A 27934-nucleotide genomic window follows, 5' to 3' on the forward strand; every position below is an offset into this window, starting at 1 on the left:
TTTAAAGCTTTATTGAGATATATTTCTCACACCATACATTTTATCCATTCAAATTGTGCAATTCAGTGTTTGTTGTGCAACCATCATTACAATTTAATTTTAGAACATTTTATCAGCATTCCCCCACCTGTCGCCAAATACCTTTCATTCACTATCTCATCTCCTAGCCCCCAGCTGAAAATTTTTTCTCCCATTCTGAACATTGTATTTTCACCTTTTTGTTGATATTCTCTATTTGTTGAGATATTATCATCATACCTTCCTTAACTTTTAAAAGCATGGTTTCATTTATAACAGCTTCTTTAAGGCCTTTATCTATTATGTCTGATACTTGGGTCCACTCAAAGGCAGTTTCTATTGCCTGATGTCTTTCCTGTGTATGGTTTACACTTTCCTGTTTCTCCTAAATTTTTGTTGGAAACTGGACATTTTAGATAATACATTGTATCAACTCTGGATACTGACCTTCTTCCTCTCCCTACCAGGAGTGTGTTATTATTGTTTGGTGACTTGGCTGGACCATTTGATTGAAGTCTATTTCCCCCACAGTGTGAAGCCTCTCTTGTCATTCCTCAAAGGGCATACATAGCCTTTGACATGTGTAGAGTCACTCCAGAATGACAGTGGTTTTATTTATTTATTTATTTTGGCTTTTATACTGGGAATTTTATTAGTGGAAAAACTTACAGTTCCAAGGCCATTAAATGTCCAAATCAAGACATCATCAGAGATGCTTTCTCACCAGTGTCAACTACTGGTGAACATGGTGCTGATTTCTGACAAGGTCTGTGCCTTCCCCTCCAGAATCCACTGTCTCCCAGAGTTCAGCTGTTGACTATGAGTTCAGCTGTTGACTATCAAGCATATGACAGGGCTCATCTCCTCAGCCTTGAGTTGCTCTCTTAGTCCAACCCCTCCAAGGTCTCTTTCTGTGCCTCTTTGAACTGATGATTCCAGACCCTGGGGCCTTTCTCAGCCTCTCAGGGCTTCTCTGTTTCTATGTTTTTTATTTTTATTTTGTGATGTACCAGGGGACAAAGATTGAACCTGGGACCTCATATGTGGGAAGCCGGCACTCAATTGCTGAGCCACATTGACTTCCCTGAGTCGGGTTTTTTGTGGGTTTTCTTGATGGCTTAAATGATGAAAATTTATTAGCTCATGGTTGGTTTGTTACTTTTTTTAAAAAGATAGTTAGATCACATAAATGCTACGTAAAAAATGTGGTGGATTCCCGTATGCCTCACTCCCCATTCTTCCCACACTTCCTCACATTAACAGCATCCTTCATTAGTATGGTACATTTGCTACAATTGATGAACACATATTGGAGCATTGACACTAAGTGTGAATTATAGTTTACAGTATGGTTTAAATTCTCTCTCTCACAATTTTGTAAGTTATGACAAGAAAATTCCCAAGTCCCAAAAATACCCCCATATTACATCCATATTTCCCTCTCCCTCTCCTCAGAACCTCTGGAGGACACTGCCTCCACATCAATGATAAAAATTCTTCCATTGCTAGTATCACAATAAGTCTATAGTAGAATAACAGTAAGTCTACTCTAGTCCATTGTTCATTTCCCAGTCCTGAGGATTCAGCGATTGCAATGCCCACTCTTTCTCTAATTGAGAGGGGGCTTAGATCCCATGGAGCAGATGGATGGGAATATCTTGCTTGTAGTTGTAGAATCTCTCTGTTCCTTGGAATGATCGTTGTCCATTATGATTTCCTGGTTGTCCTGGGTGAGTCCAATGAACTGGAGAGTAGGTGTTTCAACTCTGTTGAGATTCGGACCCCAACTGGCACATGGAAAGCTCAAAGATTTAAGTTTCTTGGACATAAACCTAACAACTCTAGTACTAATAGGTTCAAATAGAAGGGGCAGAAGAGCCATGTGTAGGAAAACTGCAATTGAGTCCAACTCTGTCACTCTGGGGGACATAACTTCCAAAATAGGGTCCACTGGCAGGGTACCAAACTCCTGAGCTGTCAGCCCTGCCTATAGCATCTGGATGTCTCCAGAGGCCTCAGTAGCCCCACTGTTTGAGGCAATATTGTGGCAGTCAATGGGATCCTGCTGAGATGTGCATAAGCATAACCTGGGATGACTGACCTCCTGACTCACTTTGAAGTCTCTTAGCCATATAAATTCATTTGTCTTTACCCTTTTCCCCTTTTAGTCAAGGTCTTTTTCCAGTTGCATTGCTAGTTGGTGCTTGGTAGTAATCCTTTGGTGCCAGGAAGGCTTATCCCTGGAAGTCATGTCCCATGCTAAGGGGAAAGTAAGGCACTTATACACTGAGTTTGGCTTAGAAAGAGGCCATGTTTGAGCAACAAGGAGGCTTTCAGGGGTAACTATTAGGCAACCTATAATACTAAGCTAAGTTTCAATTTCAAAAGAAAAGGTTCATAAGTACAGTCATCAATATCAAGTGCCCATCAATAGTCCATCCTCCTTCACTAGTCACTGTCCCTATACTCAGGAGATTCTTGCTGTCCCTTTAGAGGATGTGACAGAACTCCCCAAGATGGGAATTGGATATTCTTTTAGTTATTGTGTGGATCTCCACCACCGTGACAATGCCTTATGAACACTTGAACTCTTTCATATGCCTTATAGATATGCTCTAGGTGAACCTCCTCCCATGCATCCACCATCACTGACATCCTGCACTAACAATCCTCCCCTGCCACAATTATAACCTTTCTGAGATCCAAAACTTCTTAAAAAATGAAGCCAACAAAATAAATGAATAAAATTAATAAGAAAATGAAATGATAGTTTTAAAAATGACAAAATACAAAAAAATTAAAAGGAATTTGAAATAATAAAAAAATAAAATTAAAATTTTTGGCACTATGTCTTTCTTCACTGTGCTTTCCTTTACTATCTCTTTCTTTGATCTCTCTGTTAAGCTGTATGCCTCTGTATCACACCTGGCTGTTAGCTTCCACCAACTGCCAGGTGACTACTCTGTTGTTTTCAAATGATTCCCTGAGGCATAAATTTCTCCACAGTCTGATTCAATTAAGTTTGGGTCCCTTTGCAGGGGTAATCTTTGAGGATAGTCTTTGAGGTTTGTTCTGAACCCAGGAAGGATCTCTTAGCTGTCTCTTTCCTTGGTTCTTTCTGTTAAACACAAAGCTCATCACAGCACCATTCTAGAAGTCGCCTGTCTCTCATTCTTCTTAATTAGTTGTTTTTCTGCAGCTCTTGGTTTGTCTAGTTGAAATCCATTCCACTTCCATTACAGTGCTTGCCTGTGGTGATGGAGAAAGACATTTCAAAAAGAGGGAATGGGGTGGGGCCAAGCAGTGATGTGAAAAAACTCCCCAGCATCTATACAGCCTGCTGCACTTTAGGTTGGCCAAATCATTAGGCACCTTGGTATTTTGACAGCAATATCTCATTCTTTTTTTCTTTCCTTTTCTCTCGATCTCTCACGCCTGGGTGTGTGAACAGCAGATGACATCAAGCTGTAGGAGGGAATTGTGATTCTGGTGGAGAAATGGTCAAGGCACTGATAAGCATCATATTCCATTGAAGAGCTCAGACTCCATTACCATGTCATGGGGTGAGACTCTTCGCCCTGTGGAGTGTCTGCCCACCACGTCCCGCTGCCATGTCCCACTGCCACCAATTGTATAGTTTTAAGTTTGGAAGGCATAGTAAATGAATGTACCTTTAAAATACTCCAATTTGACATGTACTTTTTGAATGCTTGTCACAGTAAATATAGCTCTTTAGACAAATATATACTTTATTAAAGTGATTTAGTTGCCATGCCAACATGTCTGGAATTTATAGCTCTTTACTTTAAATGGGCTTAAGTTAAACTGTCTAGCACACTGAAATTCAGGGCTAAAGGTCTATTTTTTTTTTTTTAAGATTTATTTTTTTTATTTATTTCTCTCCCCTTCTCATCCCTTCCCCCGGTTGTCTGCTCTCTCTGTGCATTTGCTGTGTGTTCTTCTGCGACCACTTCCATCCTTATCAGCACCAGGAATCTGTGTTTCTTTTTGTTGCGTCATCTTGTTGTGTCAGCTCTCTGTGTGTGCGGCGCCATTCTTGGGCAGGCTGCGCTTTCTTTAGCACTGGGCGGCTCTCCTTATGGGGCGCACTCCTTGCGCATGGGCACCCCTGCACACATTGCAGGGCACTCCTTGCACACATCAGCACTGCACATGGACCAGCTCCACATGGGTCAAGGAGACCTGGGATTTGAACCGCGGACCTGCCATGTCGTAGGTGGACGCCCTCTCCATTGGGCCAAGTCCGCTTCCCAGGGCTAAAGTTCTTAATGTCCTCAATTCTCATTGCATGATGAATTTCTATTGTTTAGAAATTTTAGATTTACAAAATATAGTCTCTCCAATTCTGTTTGTCCCTATACACTATGCTATCAAAGTTAAATGTGTTCGGCCAACCATTTTTTCTAAAATTTCTAAAATATCATTGAGATGATATATTCATGTATTAAATTTAATTCATAATATCCACTTCAAATTTAATTTCTATTTAATTTGTCCGATATTGACTTCTCACTCTTAATAGGTAACCTGATGGCCTCTAGTTAACTAAGAAATGACTATTCAATCTGAACTTCTTGAGTTTCTCCCTCCTACCTCAGAATTTCTCTGTATCTTTCCCTGTTCTTGTAGACCTTTTCCTGTGCTCTTTATTTAAAATAGTGGTTATATATATATATACATAATGCAAAATTTGCCATTTTAACCGTTTTTAAGTGTATAATTCGAAGGCATTAATTACATTTCTAATATTGTACTACCATCAACACCATCCATTACCAAAACTCTTTCATCACCCCAGTTAAAAAATCTGTATCTATTAGCAATAATGCCCCATACCATCTCCCCCAGGCCCAGGTAACCTCTAATCTACTTTCTGCCTCTATGAATTTGCATATTCTGGATATTCCATATAAATAGAATTATACAGTATTTGTCCTTTTGTGTATGACTTATTTCACTTAGCATGTTTTCATGTTTAATGTTTCATGTTGTAGCCTGTATCAGAACTTCATAACTTTTTATGGTTAACTAATATCCCCTTATATGTATATATCACGTATTGTATAATCATTCATCTGTTCTTAGGCACTTGGGTTGTTTCTATCTTTTGACTATTGTGAATAATGCTGCTGTGAACATTGGTGCACAAATATTTGCTTGAGTCCCTGCTTTCAACTCTTTTGGTCATGTGCTTAGAATTGGAATTGCTGGGTCATATGGTAATTCTAGGTTTAATTTTTTGAGGAATCATCAAACTATTTTCCACAGCAGCCGCCCCATTTTACATTCCTACCCACAATGTGTGAAGGCTTCTTCCTTTGCTCTGGATCCCACCAGTCCTGCCTCTTTTGAGCCCTTCTCTATCCTACAGACATTTAAGTCTCCTCGTTTTCCATTTCTTTTATCCCATCTACTTTAACTGCCTATTTGTAAACCGACTTATTTCTTAATTTTAAAAAGACATAAACCAACTTTCCTTAACCCTGAAGCTTCAGTTCCAGCTTTCTTTTTCTTTTTTTTCAGTGTTCTCTTTTAAAATGCTATTCGCAATACATTTCCTTTCTTTTCTTGTATTTTTTCCATAGCTCTATTCCATTTAGTCTTCTATGTGCGCTTTTTTGACAATCACTTTCTAAACAAAACCACCGCTTCCTAGGCTATACAGAGCCTGTCCAACTGCCTCCTTTCCAATGAAATTCTTTTCTTATCTTGTTCTTGTTTTCTCTCTCAGTTTTTTTACTTTCTAGTCCCTCTTCTTCCGCATTCCCCTCAAGTGTGGACTTTTACTTCCTTCGACTGCTTAGTGAGCAAAACAGTTAAAACTTCATAGAAACACGTTGATTTTGACAAGTCTCTCTTGCTTTATTAAAAGAAAATGACATAATTGTTTTTAATACATATTTTATGACATTAACATTGTTTAACTTTTAATATTTAGGCAGGTGCTGTAAAGGATTACATTAAGATGATGCTGCAGAATGAGTCACTTAAATTTCTGGTTTTTGCTCACCATTTAAGCATGCTGCAAGCATGCACAGAAGCAGTCATAGAAAGCAAGGTATGTTAGCATTTCTTATAAAACTCTTTTTATAATACAGAATTTTAATAGCTAAACAACAATTGTCTTATAATTAGGCTTTTTGCCTTTTTTAGATGATGGTATGTAAATTATGCAGTATTTTTTTCTTGTGAATTATGTTATTATATGCTATTTAATTTTCTCCTTTATACCAGTCTTATAATTTTCCACTAATCAAATGATCTAGATTGATTAGATATGCTGCCTTCATTGGCTATGATGTGAATTCCAATTTTGTTCCTGAGTATACCATTTGAGAGTGGTACAGGCAGTTAAAAGTTACCATTTTTACCTACCTGCAAGGGTGCCTTAGAATGTCGTAAAGTAGAGGGGAAAAGAAGAATGAATTCAGTATTCTTATTGCTCAACTGCAGTCATATTTTATAAAATTACAGGCAACCATGTACTCTACAGAATATAAATATTAAGATGTAGTATAAATTAATTTGAAACATATGGACCAAACAATCTATCAGGTTAACTTCACCAAACCTGCTTCCTTACTGCGTTATCTTAGGTCAACCTTGTTTTCTAACAGTTCTGTTAGTAACAGTGTCTTCCATTTGTTCTTTCAAGTTTAAAGCGGTCATCTGTTCTCTTTAAATGCTGAGGGCTCCAAGGGATGCTCAGAAGGAGCTAAAAATAATTTCCTGACAAATTGTCTGAGTTTAATATATGTGTAGCAGCAGAGACACTTGCTTGAGTAGATAGATTTTTAAATAGAGGTGTTAAAGTCATGTTTTTTATAAAAGCTTTATATGCAGTTTTTTCAGCATTAGCTAAATATGTTCATTAATATTAGAAAAGAAGTAATCCTAGCATTTCCTGCATAGAAAGATTTATGATAATATTATAAGGTACTGTATGTTAAAAGATGCTTTCTCATTGATTATCATATATTATCTGTAAAACACACTCTGAGGAACAGTTAATTAACCTTAGAAATAATTTTTAAATGATTGGGGAATACAATTAGATTCATAATATTTTCTAAGCTGATTCCATTATACCTTAAAACTCCTGGAACTACTTCAAATATAGCAATCTGTCTTCACTGATGTGTTTAGAATCCCATTTAACAGCAATAAGAGTTTAAAATATAGGTGGTTATGTGATTGGAGGTAAATTTCTCCTAAATCCTCCCTAGCCTGACTGATAATGAGTTTTCTTTATAAATACCCTCAGAGGATTTTATAGCCTCCCTTAATGGCTAATAAAAGGATGCTGGTCAATTTATATCTGTTTTGTGAAGACATAGAAAGTTAATAAGACATTCTATTTAATCATTAACTCAGATATTCCTTTATAAAAGTGAATATTTGTGTCTCATCTATTTAGGATTAAATTTTCCATAAATGTACACATGTGAATGAGACTATTTTAAGTCCACGTATTTTACTTGTTTTTAAGAAGTTGAATAATGAGTTATTTTTAGCTATTTCTAATATACACTGATTGCTACCTTTTCTCAACTTGATCATTCTTCAAGCTTTGCATTTATCATTTCCCTACTTTTGTGTGTGTCTTGGTTCCCAACCTAAATGGAGACAGTCATATCACATATTTCTTTTAATTGTCATAGTTTGAAAAAAGACAACTTAAATGGTAGATTAAAGAAAGATATAGGGATATTTTGGAAATAAACGTCCTAAACTTCATGAATCCTTAATGTGTGTGTGGGCAGAATCATCTTTCCCCTTTCTTGTGTGTCTGGATTTGTTTTCACTTTGCAATTAGTGATCCCATAACTTTAAAGTTAGTCTGATCTGTCATTTAATGTTTGCATATCAGATTATATAGAATTTTACTGGAGACAACTTTAGCTTAATTCATCAAAGATTAATGGAGCTTCTATTAATATGCAAGATATTGCCTATGACATTTATATTATAAAGATAAATTAGATATACATCCTACCTTTGAGTAGCTTATAAAAGATTTTAAAAAGAGAAAAAAAAATTTTAAGAAGTTATTAAGAAACTTGGTTAAGAGTCTTCTTATTTGATATTTATTTACCAACCTGTCAGTGTAACCAATTTCCATTTTAATGTGAACATAAAAACAAGCTGTAAAATACATAAAGTGAGATGAGTGCATAGGAGTTTCTCCTAACTTTGTCATTTCCCTTGTTGACACTAGACTCGCTACATTAGGATAGATGGAAGTGTTCCATCTTCAGAAAGAATACATCTTGTTAATCAATTTCAAAAGGATCCTGATACTCGTGTGGCTATCCTAAGCATTCAGGCTGCTGGTCAGGTAAGAAATTTGTGTTCTAAATTTGATAATGAAATTTTGTTGAAATAATAAAAAGGCCATTATCCACAACTATGATATTTATATCTAGATATCTAGCATAATAAATATTCATTCTACTTCAGAGAGTGCTAGGAAGTATAATAGAAGGCCTCAATACTTTTGATTCAAATCTTCCTAAACTTCCAAGGAAAGAATTTCTTAGAAAAGATTAATTAATTTGTCAGTATTTTCAAAGACCTCTTTCCATCCTTTGAATTTGCATAGCATTTTCTTTCTTACAGCACTTTGTTGTGTTTCTTTAGAGTCTGAGGGAAAAGAACGTCTGTCTCAGAACTTTTTATGGAGTGCCCCTGACTTGCCCATATGTTTCAGTTAGGATTAGGTTTGGGTGCAAGTAAATGAAAATCTGAATTAAGAGTGACTTTAGGGTACAAAATTTTATTCTCTCATGTAAACAGTCCAAGTTCAGCATAGTGGTTTCACAAGTCATGAGGATGAGGGTCCCTTCCCTTCTAGCTTTCTGCTACACCACTCCTAGGAGCTCTTATCCAAGAGAGCTCTTCGGGCTCCTCTATCACATCTGCAATCCAGGCAGCAGGTAGAGAGGGGAGACTGCAAATGTAATCCTTATACCAGTTCCTGCTAAAAATCAGGTGTAGTGTTACAAAGGAATAAGAAAAGAATCTATATTGGAGAAGGCACACTATGTGAAAGGGGATCCTTTAGGACTTTGTTCCTGCTAGCATTTCGAAATATTTTGAAGTAAATGTCTAAGCCTGGATTTTTAACATAAGGAAAAGTAATTTGTTGTACTGCTCTGCATTCAACCTGGTACATGCCATACCTGGCAACTTCTGGGCTTCTGGAATCTGGACCAGGGCTCGAGGATCTTCTTTTACCCAGTTATTTGCATGTAATAAATGTCCATGAGGATGAAGCGGTTGTAGAACTCAATAGGATGAAGGCTGTCAGCCCTTGATCTAGATAGCCTCTTGGTCAGTCTTTCCACCTGAAGTACTGTGTATGTGTGTGTGTGTGTTCCAGGTCTCTTTCATCCCTGCCTTTGAATTCATTCAAGAGACCTCCTTTGTAAGGACCCTCTGGGAACACTTCTTCTGAGTGGCAGGTTGAGAGCTGTAGTGGTTATGCTCGAGGGTTTTTCACCTGGTGGCTCTGCCACATCCTGGCTATGTGGCAGGGGCCCTGGAGGCACAAACTCCTCTGAGTGGGGTGTCAGTACCTGGAAGCTTGAATGAGATGCTGCATGTCCGGCACCTGATGTGTTGTCCCCACTGCTGTTAGTTTGACCAGTACTCGAACACTAAGAGAACAACCTTCAAACAATATCTGCCCCTCCTGTTTGGGGAATTGAAAAGAGACTTGTCAACCCATGTTGGGAACTGGTAATTCCAGAGGGGTGCCTTGAGTATCTCCCGTGCCATGTGTGTGGGTCCCTTAGAGCCCCTGTTCTTGCAGTGTGGAGGGTGGCAAGGCCTCTGGCCACGGGTGCTGCAGGAACTCTCTGCAGCTCAGCCTCGTCTGTGTCTCCCAGGCCAGTGTGGCAGGGGGGCCTTGCCGTCAGGAATGTCCCAGAAATTGCGTCAGTGAATGGTGTCACTCACCCCAGTCCATGCCGTTCTTGTTTCTGACGTGAAGTGATCCCTGTCTGTAATGGCCTGACCCAAATTCTGTCCCTGGTGATCACCTGTTACCTAACAGGGCAGCCCTGGGCCACTTCTGCTCTCCAGTGAACTGTTATAGAAACAGGAGGTGCAGTGAGACCCCCCTGGAGAGCCGCACTGAGTTAACCCTGGGTCTCTCCAGGTGTTTCTCTGAAGTGTCCCCAGCTCTGGCTGCAGCAGTGGTGGGCCCTCAGCTTCTCAGCCAGCACCCCCAAGGCCCGTATCCCGTATGCAGGCTGCCTGGCTTCTGCCTCAACCCCCGGGTCCTGTCTGTCTGCTCCTCCTCGCCTTCTGCCTGTCTCCTGATTCCCTGAACTTCTTGGTCCAGACTCTCCCCTTGACTGGTTCTTACCCTTCAAGCCTGGCATCATGGGAAATGAATATGCCATTGGCTGCCGTGTGCCAGAGCTGCCTGGGCTTTGGGGGTCCAGTAGGGAAGAGACAGGGTCCCTGTTCTCCCGGATGCTATGTTCCCTTTGGAGGAGAGAATACAAGAGAACATCATATGATAATAAATTTCAGGGAGGGAAGTGACACATGGGGATGTGATAAAGCTATCTGAGGGGAGGTCACTTCCCTCGCATCAGATTATACTTCAGGAATCTGAGCTTTGTAATTGCTAGAATATTTCAGCCATATAGAATGTCATTGAAAAGAGCTTAAAATTAGAAACTAAGTACTCAAAGGATGGGAGATGATATGTAGGAGGAAGCCAAGCAGGAGAGTCTGGGAATGGCCTGGGAAAGGTTTTTTTTTTAAAGCTTTATTTTATTTATCTATTTCTTCCCCCACCCTTCATTGTTTGTGCTGGCTTTCTGCACTCTGTGTCTGTTCATTATGTGCTCATCTTCTTTTTAGGAGGCCCTGGGAACCAAACCCAGGACCATCCCATATGGGAGAGAGGCGCTAAATTCCTTGAGCCACCTCTGCTTCCTGCTTGTTGGGTCTCATTGTATTTCCTAATTGCGTCTCTTCGTTGCATCAGTTTGTTGCATCAGCTCACTGCATCCGCCTCATGTCAGCTTGCCTTCTTGCTCATCTTCTTTAGGAGGCACTGGAAACTGAACCCAGAACCTCCCATGTTGTAGGCGGGTGCCCAACTGCTTGAGCCACATCGACCTCCCTAAAAGACTTTAAAATTAAGAATGTACAGAGCACTCACATTTTATTCAAGCCTGTATTCCTGAAGACCTTGTATAATTCAAAATTCATATATTTGAGGACTAATATCTTCATAGAAATAAAGGAAAGTAAAAGGGCTTTGTTCTTGTTGCTTGTAAATCTTCCCTTGTAGTTTAGCAGCATCTTAGGGTGATGTTGATCTTGCCAGTATATTTTCCCTTTATTCTTATATCATGCAATGTTTTTTACATACTTAAAATGTATGTTCCTTTTTAAATATTGCTCCTTATTTTTTCAGCATCATCTCCAATATTTTATGGAATTTCCTCCTCTAAATTGTAGCACAGTTTAACATGGTGGTGGTTTGACTCTCTCTATAGTTTTTGTTCCATTTAACAATTCTTCCAAAATGATTGATTTTCATAGAATTTTTCAGCTTGAGAACTAGTGCCACCATTTAGTAAATGCTAGTATGAATTGATTATGGGATAGAAAAATATTTTAAGTTAAAATAACAGTGCATAGTAAAATCAAAGCAAAGCTGTCAAAAAGTCTCTCACAGGAATTCCAAAGCATGTAAACTACTGCATGGATTAGATGATACCCCAAAGGGTGGTAAGTATTTCTGTAGACCATCTAACATCATTTACTTCTATATAGAAATAACCTAAGCATGGTTCACAGTTTCCTCAGCCTCCCAGCTTAAAATCATGCATTTTGACACATTTTTACTTTGAAGAGATTTGCATTATTTCATATATGATTATAAAATGAGACTTAGTTACTATTTTTAATGTCACATTATTTCAAACTCACATAAAATGCAATTATATATAAATAGAGACAGAAGGAGAAAGAGACAAAAGGCAATAAACTTCAGGGTACAGGGTATAACATGAGAAATTTTACAGGAAGAAAAGAATATGATTGGAGACACAGTTTTCTTGCTTTATAGCACAGCAGTCTGAATTAAATGAATAGAGGATATCCCTGCTCTCTTCCTAGTTGCTATGGATACCATGTGTAAGAAATTATATTCTAGTTTCTAATGTCTTTTATTTTATTAGATTTTTTACTGGCAATGTGAATCCAGTCCTCACCAGGGAATAAAGTGATAATTATACACACCTATATGTATATATACAAAAATAAATCAGGCTGACTTTTGATTGCCTAAGTGTTTTTTTGTAGTTCACCTGACTATCTTGCAATCAGCAATCTTTATTTCCCTGTCGTGAATTAAATTTTTCTTAATTTCATCTTAAAATGAAAGATTGATTTGTATTGTTTTGTTAGTCCTTCAGCGTTCTCTTATCCACTTAGCATATTCAGAAAAACTTTATTATATGTGGCTCTATATTATGTTCTCTTTATTTGCATCTCAATTTCTTTGGTTAATTTTGATTAGGGTTTAACATTTACTGCTGCCACTCATGTCGTATTTGCTGAGTTGTACTGGGACCCTGGACATATAAAACAAGCAGAAGACCGTGCTCACCGAATTGGACAGTGCAGTTCCGTTAATATTCACTACCTCATTGCAAATGGGACTCTAGACACCCTTATGTGGGGAATGTTGAATCGCAAGGTAAAGCTTGAATTTAAACCAAATTGCCAGCTACATGAATTAAGGGGCTTGACATGAGTGTTTTCAGTCAGAGGGTCCTTAACTATATCAAGATAACAGAGACCAAGTTAAGATAATCCTTTAGTCAGTAGTGACCTGCCTGCTATCCTCTGTAAAAGAGAGGGCCATGAATTTACATGTATTTCTCCTGTCTTCAGAACCCTACTTCCACTACTTTAAAGGGTAGAGGTATAGAGTCAGCTAGCAGGCAACCATAATGCTTTCAGGCCCTAGGTCCCTTCTATGACCTAAGAATAAATCCTTTCCAGAAGGATTCTTGAATCCCCAGCTAATTCTAGACAGAGGACAACCTATATCCAAACTCCAAAAAAGGTAAGAAGGCTATTGCTTACTCTTCCCTCAGCTATCTCTTCTTCTCCCCAACCTTGAGGAATATTTATAGAAAGGACTTGACTAAGGATTTCAGGATGTTTTCAGGCACTGGGTGTAGATATTCAAGTGGTCAGTCATATGTAGGTTAAATTTCAAAGTAGATAAATATCAGGATAAAAGATTTTATGGCCAAAGGAAATAGTATAACCTGTCTAGTTAAACCTTTTACTCATTAAGCATAGAAATCATTGATTTGGTATTTTGGTTGTAATTTTGAATAATTATCTCACCAAGACCCATGATATGTTAAAAACAATATGAATCCCTTTGTGGACAGCTTGTGATTTCAATGCAGCGTCCGGTTATTAGTTAGTGAATGTCAGCAGTTAAAATGGCTGTCAGTAGTGAACTGTTGTAAAATTCACATGCTTATCCACCTTATAGGCTCAGGTAACAGGGAGCACTTTAAATGGTAGGAAGGAACAACTTCAAGCTGAGGAAAGTGATAAGGAAAAATGGGATTTCCTTAAATTTGCTGAAGCTTGGACACCACATGAAAGTTCTCAAGAGCTCAAGAATGAAGTTTTGTTCACTCATGTAAGTTATATGACTTATTTTTTTCTATCTTTTAGTTTCCTGAAACTTTAATTTTATGGTGTATTTTTTTAAACACAACTCTCAATTATTCATGCTGTTGAAGGGAGGGAGACTTCACCTAAAGACAGAAAACCTTTTCAACCAAAAGATAGCATTGGTAGGAGGAGGCTACAACACTGGCTCATATGCCCCAACAGAGTTATTTCTTAGTATTCATTGTTTAACTTCTTAGATAAACAAGCTGAATGGAAGCCAGTCTTCAGAAGAAAATATAGAAGTCTAATTTTATGATCCTGAGGGTAGAGAACATATTAAATTTGCCACAAAATGCATATACCATAAATAAAAAGATGGAGACAATAGATCAAAATTATTATCTTACAAAATACCATAAACAAGTCACAGATTCAATAAAGGTATTTGCACTGAATGTCCAAAGTATATAAAGAACTTATTCAAATCAATGAGTAAAACATAAACAAGCCAATTAAAAAATAGGCAAAGAAAGTATCTAAGGAGACCTGAATAGCCAATAAACATGAAAAGAAGCTCTACATCACTAAATTAAGGCAAACTGTAAAGATATGTTTTTCCCTTTACAATTGGTAAATAATCTGGTGTGATACTTTGAGATCATGATGGTTCTGTTCCTAAAACCTTCTACCCAAGGGTTTTATTTATTTATTTATTTTACATTGCATGTCCTGAATTAGCTTTGAAATAGTGATTTTTCTGATTCCATCACCGCTTCTGTACTTATTAGCTGATACTTTTCTGTTAAGAAGAACTTTACTCCCCCTTCTTTAAAGCACATATCACTATGGGCATGGGGGTTCTTTTATTGTTATTATCAATTGTTTAATATGTTGTAATCTTTTTTTTTTAAGCTCTGATCTGGACATTGGAAGTCCCTTTAAGTGAAGTAAGCCAGCCACAAAGGGACAAATATTGTATGATCTCACTAATATTAACTAATAATAATAGGCAAATTTGTGAATTAAAATCTAGAGTATAGGTTACCAGGAGCTAGAATAAGGTCAGAGAAGGTGGTGCTTATGCTTAATTTGTACAGAAGATTTAATTAGGTTGATTGTGAATGTTTGAGAATGGGTAGAGATGTTGGTAGCAAATTATTATTAGTGTAATTAATAGTGCTGAATTATGGGTGTGTTTGTGGTTGAAAGAGGAAGTTTAGGGTCGTATATGTCACTAGAAGTAAAGCTAGAAAATGAAACATAGGATTATATAACATATTGAACCCTGTTGTGGACCATGACTGTGGTTAATAGTACTATATGAGAATGTTCTTTGATGAACTGATCACTATTACAAGGTGTTAATAATAGGATGGTATATGAGGGAAAATATACCTAATGCAAACCATGAAGTACGGTTAACAATAATATTTGAATATTCTTTTATTAATTGTAACAAAGGTACCACACCAATGCTAAGTGTCAAGAATAGGGAGGTATAAAGGGTATGTATGGGGTTTTTCTTTTTTTCTAAAATTGTGATGAATATACAAATCTTGCTTATACTGATAGCCATTGATTGAACACTTTGGATGAATTGTATGGTGTGTGAATATTTCTCAATAAAACGCTTTTTAAAAAATGCATGAACCGGGGCTGATACTCTACCTATGTATACTGGTGTAAGTACACTGGATGTTGAAATACTGAACTATTTTTGTAATGGCGATAAATAGCCACTTCTCAACCCCCTCATTGTAACTCTCACCCCACCACTAGGGCTTTCTGAACCTCTCCATGATACAGCAACTAAAGGGTGACGGTCCAGCATAGCATGCTGCCTCTAGAACCCCTGACCATTGGCTAATGATCCTGCTGTACCTGTTAATAATACCGCTGCATGAACTTATTCACAGAGATGTATGAGTCATAATTCTTTACCTCTTTTTGATGTAGTTAAGTGTTCAAAGAAATGATTTATTAACCCAAATGAAACTCAAATTGAAGTGCAACTCAAAGTAAGAGAAGAAATTCCACCATCCCAGGAGAGATACTTTTGCACAGCCAACTTGTAACCAGTCCTACCTGGGAGTCAGTTGCCAGGGTCACTGCCTCAGACTCAGCCCAGTTTCTCACAGCTTCTTCCTTTCTTCTACTTCTTAATGTGCATGGTATCTCTTTCTATTTCTATGTTGTACTATTTCCATATATACATTATAAGTATTCTTTTGATTGAGGTGTTTTATTTTTCTTACACTGGCTTCCCTTGTGTGGTAAAGTAGGTCTCTAGATGGAAGGAGAGAAAAAGATATGAAATATGTTAATGTATATAATCATTTCCAAGTGATTAGTTTGTTTCTGAATAAAATGTACTAAATGATATATTCAGATAGAAGCTTCCCCATAAGGCATGTCACCTCCTTTACTATAGCTGTATGAAACTTGAGCCCTTAAACTCTTTAGAGCCTTTTCCTAACCTCTTTAGGCCTTTTCTCCATTCATGAATAATCATCAGCATTATTTATCCAGGTATTTGAGTTCCTAGATTACTAGGTGGCTTCTAACGTCCCTTTCATCCTATATATACCATAAAGTACCTTATGAGCAAATTCGTGTATAAATTATGTATACATGAACAAAATAATGGACTCTAATATAGTATACATAACAAGTCCCACTCCTGCTTAGGACAAATCTGTTTGGCTCTTTTTCTTGGAATCTCTGTAAACCAGAGCTGCCTCCGTTTTGTTACTTCAGTCAATAGTTCTCTTTTCTTTGGAATGTATGACCAGGCAATTTCCAAATTCAGCCAGAACGGCTACCCTTAGTCACTCCTTGCTCCATCCCACACCGTCTCTTATTTCCCTTACCAACTGTTCTCATTTCGTGCACTTTGTTCAGTGTATCCTACTTTTCCTTTCTCCCTAGTTGCCAACCTTTCTGATCCTGCCTCAGTGTTCGCTGCTGTGGCCTGGCTTACACTGTTGCCTTTTCTCTCATAGCAACCCTCAGGTCCCCCTGTCTTCTCTCCTTAGGTGCTTCTAGACCATTCTTCACCCAAAACAAATTTAATTTCAAAAACCTGCATTTGCATCAAAAATATATAACATGATTGATGGTGTGCTATAAATACCCTATGTTGTTGGGAAGGAGAGCTCTTTATTTAATGTCCTTAAATTAAAAAACAAACTTTAGGTTTTTTATTAAATGCCAACATCTGTATGAAATGTTTGTTTTGTGAGCTAAAAAAAAAAAATGCAAATAAGAAAATAACCTTGGGAAGCGGTCTTGGCCCAATGGATGTGGCGTCTGCCTACCATGGGAGGTCCACGGTTCAAACCCCGGGCCTCCTTGACCCATATGGAGCTGGCCCATGCGCAGTGCTGATGCGCGCAAGGAGTGCCGTGCCACGTAGGGGTGTCCCCCGCGTGGGGGAGTCCCACACACAAGGAGTGCACCCCATAAGGAGAGCTGCCCAGCGCAAAAGAAAGTGCAGCCTGCCCAGGAACGGCGCCGCCCACACAGAGAGCTGACTCGGCAAGACGATGCAACAAGAGGAAATATAGATTCCTGGTGCTGCTGATAGGGATGGGAGCAGTCACAGAGGAACACAGGGAGTGGACGCAGAGAGCAGACAACTGGGGGGGGAGGGGAGAGAAATAAGATAGATAGATAGATAGATAGATAGATAGATAGATAGATAGATTTTTTAAATTTTAAAAAAGAGGTGATTATGTATATTAAAAAATAATAACCTTGTTTTCCTGCATATCGTTTAGTGGAAACAATGGTAGTAACAAAAAGAAGGATGACCATGGGAGCTGTAGTATTCCAGAAGTCTAACTCTCCTCTAAAATTCTCTGAATTTCTGCTTATGCTAAAGCACTAGTGCCTTGGGGCTAACACCTCTTAAATTAGGATAATTATTTAGTATATATTTTAGAGGCTCAAACCACTCTGTAAATATTATGTAATCAATCTCCATAATAGCCTACAATGACAAGAAGGTAACCTCATCCTTATGAAGAGACATCACATTGTGATACTATTAGGCATTTAATTGTCTTGTTTACCTTTATGACTTCAATATACTCAATAATAACAATTAACATGTCTTAAGTGGTTTCTGTGCAGCCTGTATGCTGAGCCCTTTCCATTCATTATCCTATTTAACCTTCACTGCAACCCCAGGAGGCATACTGTTACCATGTCCTGTTGGAGGTCAGAAAGGTTTTATAATCTGCCCAGGTTCACGCAGCCACTAAGTGGCAGAGCTGGAATTTGAACCCAGGCCTTTCTGCTCCAAAGGCAGCCCTCATGACGCTGCCAAACTGTGGTAGAAGCATTAAAGTTAGCACATAGTGGGCCCTCAATAAATCTTTGTGGAATGACTAGAACATGGAAACCGTTCACTGCTGTTCTTGAGCTGCGTAGTACCAGCAGCCCCTCAGAGCTTCTCCTCCTGTTCCTGGAGGAGGAGTTATTACCCAGAGCTGTTAGGCTGAGTGAACTCAGTTCAGTGCTGGTCGGTTACTGGGCCTTAAAGATGAGTGCTCCGGGAGCCCTGCCTCTCCTGCACTTGCTGTCTCCACTCTTAAGAGTGAAAGTGCCTGTCTTGGCAGGCCCTGCCATCTCCCTTGCCTCTAGAAAGAGGGTCTGACCAACCATATCAGAAAGGCTGCGGTCTGAAACGGGCCTTTAGGTTTCTCAGTTTCAGTAGAATGATATAAGTCAGAGAGTTCAGGAGTGAATACATGTAAAGACAGCACCTAATTAGAAAGAAAGGGAGGAGCCAACCTTATTAGCACTTATTATGTGATAGTCATTGTACCGGGACTTGCGGAGAGGTAGATAAGCTTGACAGGGATGCCGAGTCAGTGGGAGCTTTTTTGCTGAATTGGGAAATTTGAACATATGAGATGAGGAGAAAGAAGGCTGAGACATGGAAATTGAAGGCACTTGTACCTGATAGCCTTTTTCCCTCAAGGAACTTGTAGATTGTAGAATAATAAGTCAAGTGCGTAAAACTACATAAAATGAAAAACAGATCTATATTTATAAACTCTACCACAGTCAACAAAAAATAAAAGTTTTAGGGAAGTGAAACCACAAAGAGATCACATGCATTTGAAGGGATCGGGAAACTGTTTATTGACAACATAACAAAGAGGGGCTTTGAGGTTTGGGGTTGATTGTTTTTAACATGCATTTTAATAAAGTACTTATTATACAAAATTGTACCAACAAATAAAAACAAATGAGTTCACCTGCAAATATTCCCATCCCAAGAAATGAAATTCTTTATTTTTCTATTTTCTCTTTTTGTCATAAGGAATAATAGAATTGAAGCAGGAATTTAATGGAAATACCACAAAGCATACAATCAAGTAAGGAGGAAACAAACTGAAGCTATTGCTAAACTGGAGGTGATCCAGTTTAGTTTAAAGCTAGAGGATTCATAGCAGAGGACTTTATCATTTATTTAGTAAGCAGAAAAGAACCAAGAGAGATTGGGGTGGTTGTAGAAGAGTAGCTTAAGGAAGAAGCAAAAACCTTCGTTCACAACATCTTGAGTTTGAGAAGCCTCCAAACCATTCAGCTGATGTCCAAAAGGCATTTTGGAGGTTAGACCTTGATCTTAAAAGAGAGTTTATGGTACATAGGCGCATGCAGTAAATGATTGATTTTTTTAATCCACTGAGTCACATTCCAGTGATCTATACATTTTATTATATAACATTTTGCTGTAAGTTCTAATTGCCCTCTTAGAAGAGACAGCAGTTCCCAAGGACATTTGCATGTACCCCTTTTTTTTTTTTAAGACATGTATTTCTTTTCCCCCCTTCCTCTCCTTCCACCTTGCTGTTTTTTGCTGTCTGTGTTGTCTTCTCTTCTCATTTTCTCTCCTCAAGGATTCACCGGGACTCAATCCTGGAGACCTCTGATGTGGAGAGAGGTTCCCTGTCAATTGCGCCAGCTCAGTTCCTGGTTTCTGCTGTGCTTCACCTTCACTCTCGCCTTGTCTCTCTCTGGTGTGTCATCATCTTGCTGCATGACTCAGTTGCGCAGGCACTGGCTCACCATACAGGCACTCACTCGGGCACTTGCTCACCGTGTGGGCACTCGTGTGGGCACTGGCTCACCACACAGGCACACTTTCTCTTCTTTTCACCAGGGGGCCCCAGGAATAGAACCCTGGTCCTTCCATATGGTAGGCGGAAGCCCTATCACTTGAGCCATATCCGCTTCCCCATGTATGGCTTTTGATGTCATTGTTAAAAACAAGTAATAGCGGAGATTACAACAAGATAGTGGTGGAGTAAGGAGCTCCTCCAGTCAGCTCCTGCTCCAGGGTAGTTAGCAAACACACAGAGCTCTCTGGAGCTAGCTGAAGCACCTGTTTGGGGCTTCAGGAAGCCAGAAGAGCATCCTGCAATATCCTTGAAGGAGTGGAAGCAGGAGACTGCCCATCTGCAGAGAAACCTCATAAGTAGAGTGTTCCACACCATGGAGGCCGATGCCCATCCTCCACCGGGGGCAGAAGCTGCCTCGGGAACTGTTTCACGGCTGGAATTGAAGCTCCACTTTCCAAAAAAGGGAGAAAGAGACAGTTGGGCACCAATTTCAGCTACTGATGAGTAAAATTCAGTGGGCTAAAGTATAATCCTGAGAACAGCTAAAGTTTAAGCCTGTCCAAGTCAGAAAGAGGCCAGGAGCCACCATCTTAACTCCACACCTGGCACGAGGGGAAGTGGGGTGGACTGAAAATCCCAGTGCTGGTGGGGACCGGCTTCTTTCCATCCAAGTCAGATTGCAGGTCTCGCCTAAGATCCAGTGCCACCTCCAGCAGGGAGGAAGCTGCAGGGACCTGTACCAGCCTCTCCAGGAAATTTCCCACCAAGCCACAGAGGCTGGTGATTGTCCTACTCTGATGGTGCAAGCCATCCCAGTAGCTGTTCTGTGACCAGAAGTGGAAGCTCCATTTCCCAAAAACAAAAAAGGAGGAAATGGTTGGCTCCTGATTTCAGCTACTGATGGTAGACTCGGATGGCTAAGGAATAACCCTAGGAACAACTGGGGTGTGAATTTGTCCAAGTCGGAAAAAGGCTGGTGGCACCATTTTGATTCCACCCCCCAGCCTGAGGGGAAGCCAGCCAGACCAAATATCACAGTGATGGTAGGAACCAGTTTCTTTCACCCAGATCAGCCTGCAGCCCTAGCCTAGGCTTCAGTCCCACCTCTGGCAGGAAGGTGGCTGGCTAGCTCAGCACCAGTCTATCCAGGTAACTGAGGGTACCTTTGGCTGGCACAAACTGAATAATTAAAAGTCTGCTGGGGCAACTGCAGTCATGTTGGACCTGTACTACATAGATTGCTGCCCACACCTGCAGCTCCATCCATGCTCCAAGCAGGGCAGAAAGGGGCATGAACTTTTATCAGTCTCTCTGAGCAACTACAGTCTAGGATTATTCCACACAACTGTAACTCTGTCCCTATCTCTGGGAAAGGAGAAAGATGAGAGAAGCTTCATCCTTCCCTGGGGCAATGAGGGCAGCTTGAGCCTCCACAGTTTACAGCACCAATTACATCGTTGGCTCCTACTGCACAACTAGCAAGGGAGAAAGGACAGAAGCCCTAAACTAAAGAGAATAACTGCACCCAGAAAAAATACTCTAGTAATCCCGATGTCAAGACACCAACCAAAAATTACAATCCACACCAAGAAAGAGGACACTATGGCCCAGTTAAAGGAACAAAATAAGCCTCCAGATGACATAAAGGAGTTGAGACAACTAATTATAGACGTTTAAACAAATCTCCTTAAATTCAATGAGAGGACTAACGAGATTAAGGATATTAAGACATTAGATGAGCACAAAGAAGAATTTGAAAGCATGCAGATCGTGCAGGAATGAAAGGTGCAATAAATGAAATTTAAAATACATTAGAATCATAGCAAATTTAAGGAGGCAGAAGAAAGTATTGGTAAGCTTGAAAAAATGGCCTCTGAAAGTGAACATACAAAAGAACAGATGAAAGAATGGAAAAAATTGAACAAGGTCTCAGGGAACTAAACGACAGCACAGAGATATTGCAAACATATGTGTCATCGGTGTCCCAGAAGGAGAGGAGAGGGGAAAAGGGGCAGAAGGAATATTTAAAGAAATAATGTTAGAAAATTTTACAACCCTTGAAGGACATAAATATCCATGTCCAAGAAGCACAACCTACTCCCATCTGAAAAAATCCAAATAGACAAACTCCAAGACACATACTGATTAATCAGAATGTCAAATGCCAAAGACAAAGAGAGAATTCTGAGAACAGCGAGAGAAAAACAATGCATAACATGTAAGGGATACCCAATAAGATTAAGTGTTGATTTCTCACCAGAAACCATGGAGGCAAGAAGACAGTGGTCTGATATATTTAAAACACTACAAGAGAAAAACTTACAGCCAAGAATTTTATATCCAGCAAGACTGTCTTTCAAAAATGAGAGCAAGATTAGAATATTCACAGATAAACAGAAACTGAAAATTTCTAAGCAAGAGACCAGATTATCAGGAAATACTAAAGGGTGTGCTAGATCCTAAAAAGAAAAGACAGGAGAGCAAGGCCTAGAAGAGAGTCTAGAAATGAAGATTATATCAATAAAAGTAACTAAAAGTGTCAAAAGAGTGGTGAAAATAAAATATGACAGATAAAACTCAAGTAATCAGGAATAAACTTAACCAACGATGTAAAACACTTGTATTCAGAAAACTGCAACCCAATGTTAAAAGAAATTTTAAAAAGTCGTCCTAAGTAACTGGAAGAACATTCCATACTCATGGATTGGAAGACTAAATATTAAGATGTCAGTTCTACTCAAATTGATATACAGATTCAATGTAACCATGATAATTCCACCAGCATTTTTTAACAAAATTGAAAACACAATTATCAAATTTATTTGGAAGGTAACAGGTCCTGAATAGCCAGAAACATCATAAAAGGGAAAGCAAACCGTCATGCCCAGACTTTAAATCATACTAGCAAGCTCTAGTGGTAAAAACAGCATGGTACTGGCATAAAGACAGATACATTGACCAATGGAACCAAACTGATGGCTCAGAAACAGATCCTCACATGTATGGTCAAGTGATTTTTTTTACTACCTTGTCAAACCCACACAGCTCGGGCAGAACAGTACATTCAGCAAAATGGTGCTGAAAGAACTGGATATCTATAGCCAAAAGAAGGAAAGAGGACCTCTATCTCACACCTTATCCAAAAATTAACTCAAAATGGATCAAAAACCTAAAAATAAAAGCAAGAACCATAAAACTTCTAGAAGAAATTGTAGGAAGATATCTTGAAGACCTGGTAGTAAGTGGTGGATTCTTTAATGGAGATAAGAGAAGGACTGAGATGGACTATTGATATTTAATATATGTAGAAGTTTTAATTAACTTTACTGTAAAAGTGTGGAAATGTATAGAATGGATGGTAAAAAAGGTAATACTTAGTTTATAAATAGCAATGAGGCTGAAAATAGTAGTGTAGGGATGTAAATGCCAATTGACAAAATGCTAGAGAATAATCTTGGAGCTCAGTAGCACAAGAGGTAGATGAGAATTGTGGTTATGGTACAGATGCAAGAGTGTTTTTTGTGAACTAGAACAAATGTGTATTACTACTGCAGGGTGTTGGGAATGCATGGGAAAAATACAACTGGAATGACCTATGGACTGTGGTTAGCAGTAATAAGATAATATTCTTGCATCTATGCCAAAGATGTACTGTGTTGATAATGTGACAGTATGGAAAATGTGAGCCAAATGTATGCTATGGACATGGTAACAATCAGATGATATTATCTGATCTGTAACAAATGTTCCTGCACAGTGTGGTATGTTGATAGAGGGGTGTTGTTTGGGAATTCTGCATATGTTCATGATTGTTTTATACGTTTACAACTTCTGTCATAAAACATATAATTAAAATATAATAATGTATATTGGGGGAAAAACACACCAAATATAAGATAAGGACTACAATTAGTAGTAAGATTTTAAAAATATTCTTTCGTAATTTGTAACGAACATCTCACGACAATGCAAGGTGTTGGTGGAGGATTGATGTATGGGACCCCTGTATGATGTTATGCATGTTTGCTTTGTAAGTTCACAACTTTTACTATATACTTAATTGTTTATGTTCATATATAAATGACAAAGATAATAGGGAGGGTTGGGGGAAAATACTTTAGTTAGTAGTCATATTTTGACAATGCTCTTTAATCATTAGTTAAAAAGGTTTAACAGCAATGTAAGGTGTCGGTGGTAGGGTGACTTATGAGATTCTTGTGTGATGTTATGTATGTTTTGTAAGTTCACAACGATTACTATACACTTATTGTTTATATATGTTTGTGTATAGTTGATATATTTCAATAAATTTTTAAAAAAACAAGCAATAACATTTTCTTCTTCACTACCTTGTTTTATTTAAAGAGGGTTGTTTTGTTTGTTTTATTGTCTGTGTCTTCAGATGAAAACTTGAATCTAAGACTGGATCATTGTTTATGTGGCAATGGGCATTTTCAAAATCTGATAACTTCCATCAGTCATTTCTTTTTTGGGATAATTTAAATCTCTTTTTTTTTTTTCATTTAAATGATTAAAACCCTACTTCTGGCGTTCTTTCTCAGGAGTTCTTAAGCTTATTTGTTCCACAGATCCCTTTGACAGCCAGGTGAAAACCATGGACCCCTTACTAAATCCCACTATACTGTGTATTATTCAATAAATACATCATACCCACACCATGTCCCCACAAGAATAATGATTTTTTGAATTTCAGTTAAAGCTCATGGACCCCTTATTAAGAATCCCTGCTCTATATCTTTTTTTTTTTTTTAAGATTTATTTTATTTATTCCCCCCCCCCCATTGTTTGTTTTCTGTGTCTATTGTATGCTCTGTATCTGCTTGTCTTCTTTTTAGGAGGCCCCAGGAACTGAACCTAGGGCTTCCCATATGGGAGGAAGATGCCCAATTGCTTGAGCCACCTCCACTCCCTGCTTGTTGTCTCTTGTGTTTTTCCTTTTCGTGTCTCCTCGTTGCCTCATCTTGTTGTGTCACCTTGTTGCATCAGCTTGCCACTCCAGCCCTTCATGTCAGCTCACTGTCTTGCTCTTCTTCTTTAGGAGGCACCGGGAACCGAACCTGGGACCTCCCATGTGGTAGGCAGGCACCCAATTGCTTGACCCACATTTGCTTCCCCTATATCCTTTGAAAACATATGCTTTTGATTTGTTTATAAATATGCTAGTGAAGGCTTTTTGAAGGCATGGCCAGCCATCAGTTGTCTGTCATTCAGGAGACCAGCAACATCTCCCAATTACACATTTGTGAAAACAGAAGTTTTATTAATTCTTTTAAGAATAGTAGATAAATGACATGAATGGCAGCCCTTTGATCACAGACTGTTAAACCCAACTTCAGTGTTTTTTGTTGATGATGAGTGTTTTGCTAAAATAGCTCCAGGCTTTGAAGTACTTTTTAAACTATTATTATTTTTTATTAGTTTTACTAAATTTCCTTTTCCTCTCCTTCAGTTTTAAAAATAGACTTTTAATCCTATCATCATGGCCAGGGGATTTGTACCAGTAGTTTACCCTTTTACAAAACAGAGCAAATAAATTTTGTTCCTGGACCTTTCAGTTAAAAGCATATATTTGTCATCTTAGCATTTTGCGCTATTTTATTCTCAGCACTTCTCACTGAAAGGAATATTTTTTCTTTCGTTTTTCAAAAATAACATTGAACTAAAAAAGGAACAACTATGTATACAATGTTGACTATATAATGGATGAGAGGAATATGTTCTGTTTTCCACATTCCTTATAACATGGGCATGTTGATTTAACTATATCTTTCACATTGTATTATAATAAAAATTACTGTACCCTTAGTTCACCCCTCCTATTTATATACACCAGCATTTTAGTTCCTTATTTCTCATCCATTAAAAGGTCATTAAATTTGTTATTTCTTTACAAAGATAAATAGTCATGGTAAATTAAGATACTTGACAGTGATTTATGGTAAAGTCTTTTCTAAATGCAAAGAAAGCAGTTTGGAAAGACAAAAGACTTTAGTTTTATCTTGTTGCTAAGTAACAAAACTTTATAACCCATAAAAATATTTTATTAGTCTTTTGTCTTCATGCATATCTTTCGCCCTAAGAAATGCAGATAACATTAATAAGTCAGTTGTTTCTAAAATATAGACCTGCCAAAATTTATTTAATCTGGGCTCTGCATATTTAGCTATCAGCATAGCTGTTATAATTGAGGATTCTGGTCTATTTTGCTGACACAGATAAAGCTTCCTGCCTCTTAAGGGCCAGAGGAGTCCATTATTGATACATCTAACATTTTTGGAAAATAAATGCATATTTGGGGGAGCATTTCGTTTACAATTACCTCATTTCTCAGATGTTTAAATCAGCGAATTCACTAGGAGCAGTATCACTGACTCTACTAAAAAGTGGATACATTATTTTTAAAAATAAAGAAAAGTAAGAAGCATCTTATGGATATACACATTTTGCATTTATGCTTAGTAACTGTGTCTACAAATCAGTGTCTTGTTAAACATCACTTCTTCTATTAACTAAATGTGTTCCAAATATGTGCCGGATTCTCTGTGCTAAGTTGGTGGTGCTCTCTCTCTCTCAAAGCATCAAGTGTAGTAAGTTTTGTTTCAGGCTGATGCATAGGGTACCACATCTTTGAGTCCTGCTGGCACGATGTGCCTCCTACACAGTCCTACTCAGGAGACTCCACGTGCTATCTTCTACTCACCTCCTTAGTAGTTGTCACTTTTTAGCTGTGCTAGCACTCCACATGTCATTTGTTCTCTCATTAGAGGCTGCTCCAGTGACAGTGGACAAATGAGCTAAATAAGCGCATTTCATGCCTACACATAAGTTACTCGTTTGCTGTCCTGGTGGTATTCAGTGTTCATAAATTATTTTTTCAAAGAAACCAGAGGAATTCCTAATAGGTATTTAGAGAATTATGTATTTTCCCCCTTAAAAAGAGGTTCACAGTCCATGTATATATTCACATATAGACTTTTAAACCCTCTTTTTTAACTATGTAAAATTAAGGAAAGAAATATAGCTATTAAGACCACGCATGCATCTTCAGATATTTTATTCTAATCCAGTGACTCTTAGCCTTTGTTGAATCTTGAATCCCTTTGAGAATGTGGAGAAATGCACACACAATGGAGACAACATTTTATAGACAATTTCAAGGATTTTCCAGACTCCTGAAGGCCAGCCCAGATCTTGGGAGGGGCCTATGAATCCCAAGTTAAAAATTTTTTCTGTAACCCAGTTAACCCCTGTCTGTTCCTGTCCAACATGTGTAATTATTGTTAGGATGTGTCAAAGAGATTTTCCCACCTGATTTCCTATCAGAGTTGCTAAATGTCAAAGAAATCTCATCAACCAATTTAGATCAGAAAGCATAACTGATAATATGGCTCAGACTTCTGATTTATTACCTCAAAGGAAATCTTTATTTCTATTAAGTCTTATAGCTTCTGGCATCCTTGTGACTTGGAATCTTTTAAGGTCCCCTACCTGTGACAACTTTCATCATAATCCAATTTAGCCATTATAACATTAGCTAAAGTCATTGCTGCTGATCAATCTTGCCTTCTCCTTTTTCTAAAATTACACCCTTCTTTAATTCCTGAAATTACATAAAATGATTCCTTTTCCCCCATCCCAAGCCCTTCTTTTAAGGATTTTGCATACTAAATTCTCAATTTATTATTACCCAAATAGCTTATGGTTTCAGAATAGCACCTGCACTGACTGCTCCAGCCGACTGAGAGTCAGTCCTCACAGTGGCAGAGGTAAGCATCAGTTTCGGATTACTGTCAGTAACTGCTAACCTTTACTCCCAGCCCTGCCTCCAGAACTGATATGAGGCTTTCTCAAATGCTAATTTCCACAATTAGTTGTTGCTTAAATAGTAAAGAAGTTCTTTTTAAAAAGTTCAATTAAATAATTAAGATTAACAGCAAAAAAGACTTAAGAAAACGGAAAGTAATCCCCCAGCAAAACAGTCAGTAGTGGCTCTTCATTGAAGTCTCCCCTGTGGAGCTTCCAGTAGCATTTTAGCATTTAACTCTTACATATGAATGAACCGCTAA

At 38.3% G+C, this 27934-nt stretch overlaps 1 protein-coding gene across 4 annotated transcripts in view; it reads left to right on the forward strand.

The window, feature by feature from the left end:
* Positions 1 to 27934, forward strand: part of ZRANB3 (zinc finger RANBP2-type containing 3) — a 362849-nt gene that overhangs the window by 265709 nt on the left and 69206 nt on the right. For all 4 annotated transcript variants that reach the window (XM_058301088.2, XM_058301086.2, XM_058301085.2 and 1 more), the window contains 4 exons: positions 5978 to 6097; positions 8258 to 8377; positions 12590 to 12769; positions 13586 to 13738. In XM_058301088.2, the coding sequence (XP_058157071.1) occupies positions 5978 to 6097; positions 8258 to 8377; positions 12590 to 12769; positions 13586 to 13738 (573 nt within the window). The remainder of the gene's footprint in view (positions 1 to 5977; positions 6098 to 8257; positions 8378 to 12589; positions 12770 to 13585; positions 13739 to 27934) is intronic.

Source organism: Dasypus novemcinctus, chromosome 7, assembly GCF_030445035.2.
Source record: "Dasypus novemcinctus isolate mDasNov1 chromosome 7, mDasNov1.1.hap2, whole genome shotgun sequence".
NCBI lineage: Eukaryota > Metazoa > Chordata > Mammalia > Cingulata > Dasypodidae > Dasypus > Dasypus novemcinctus.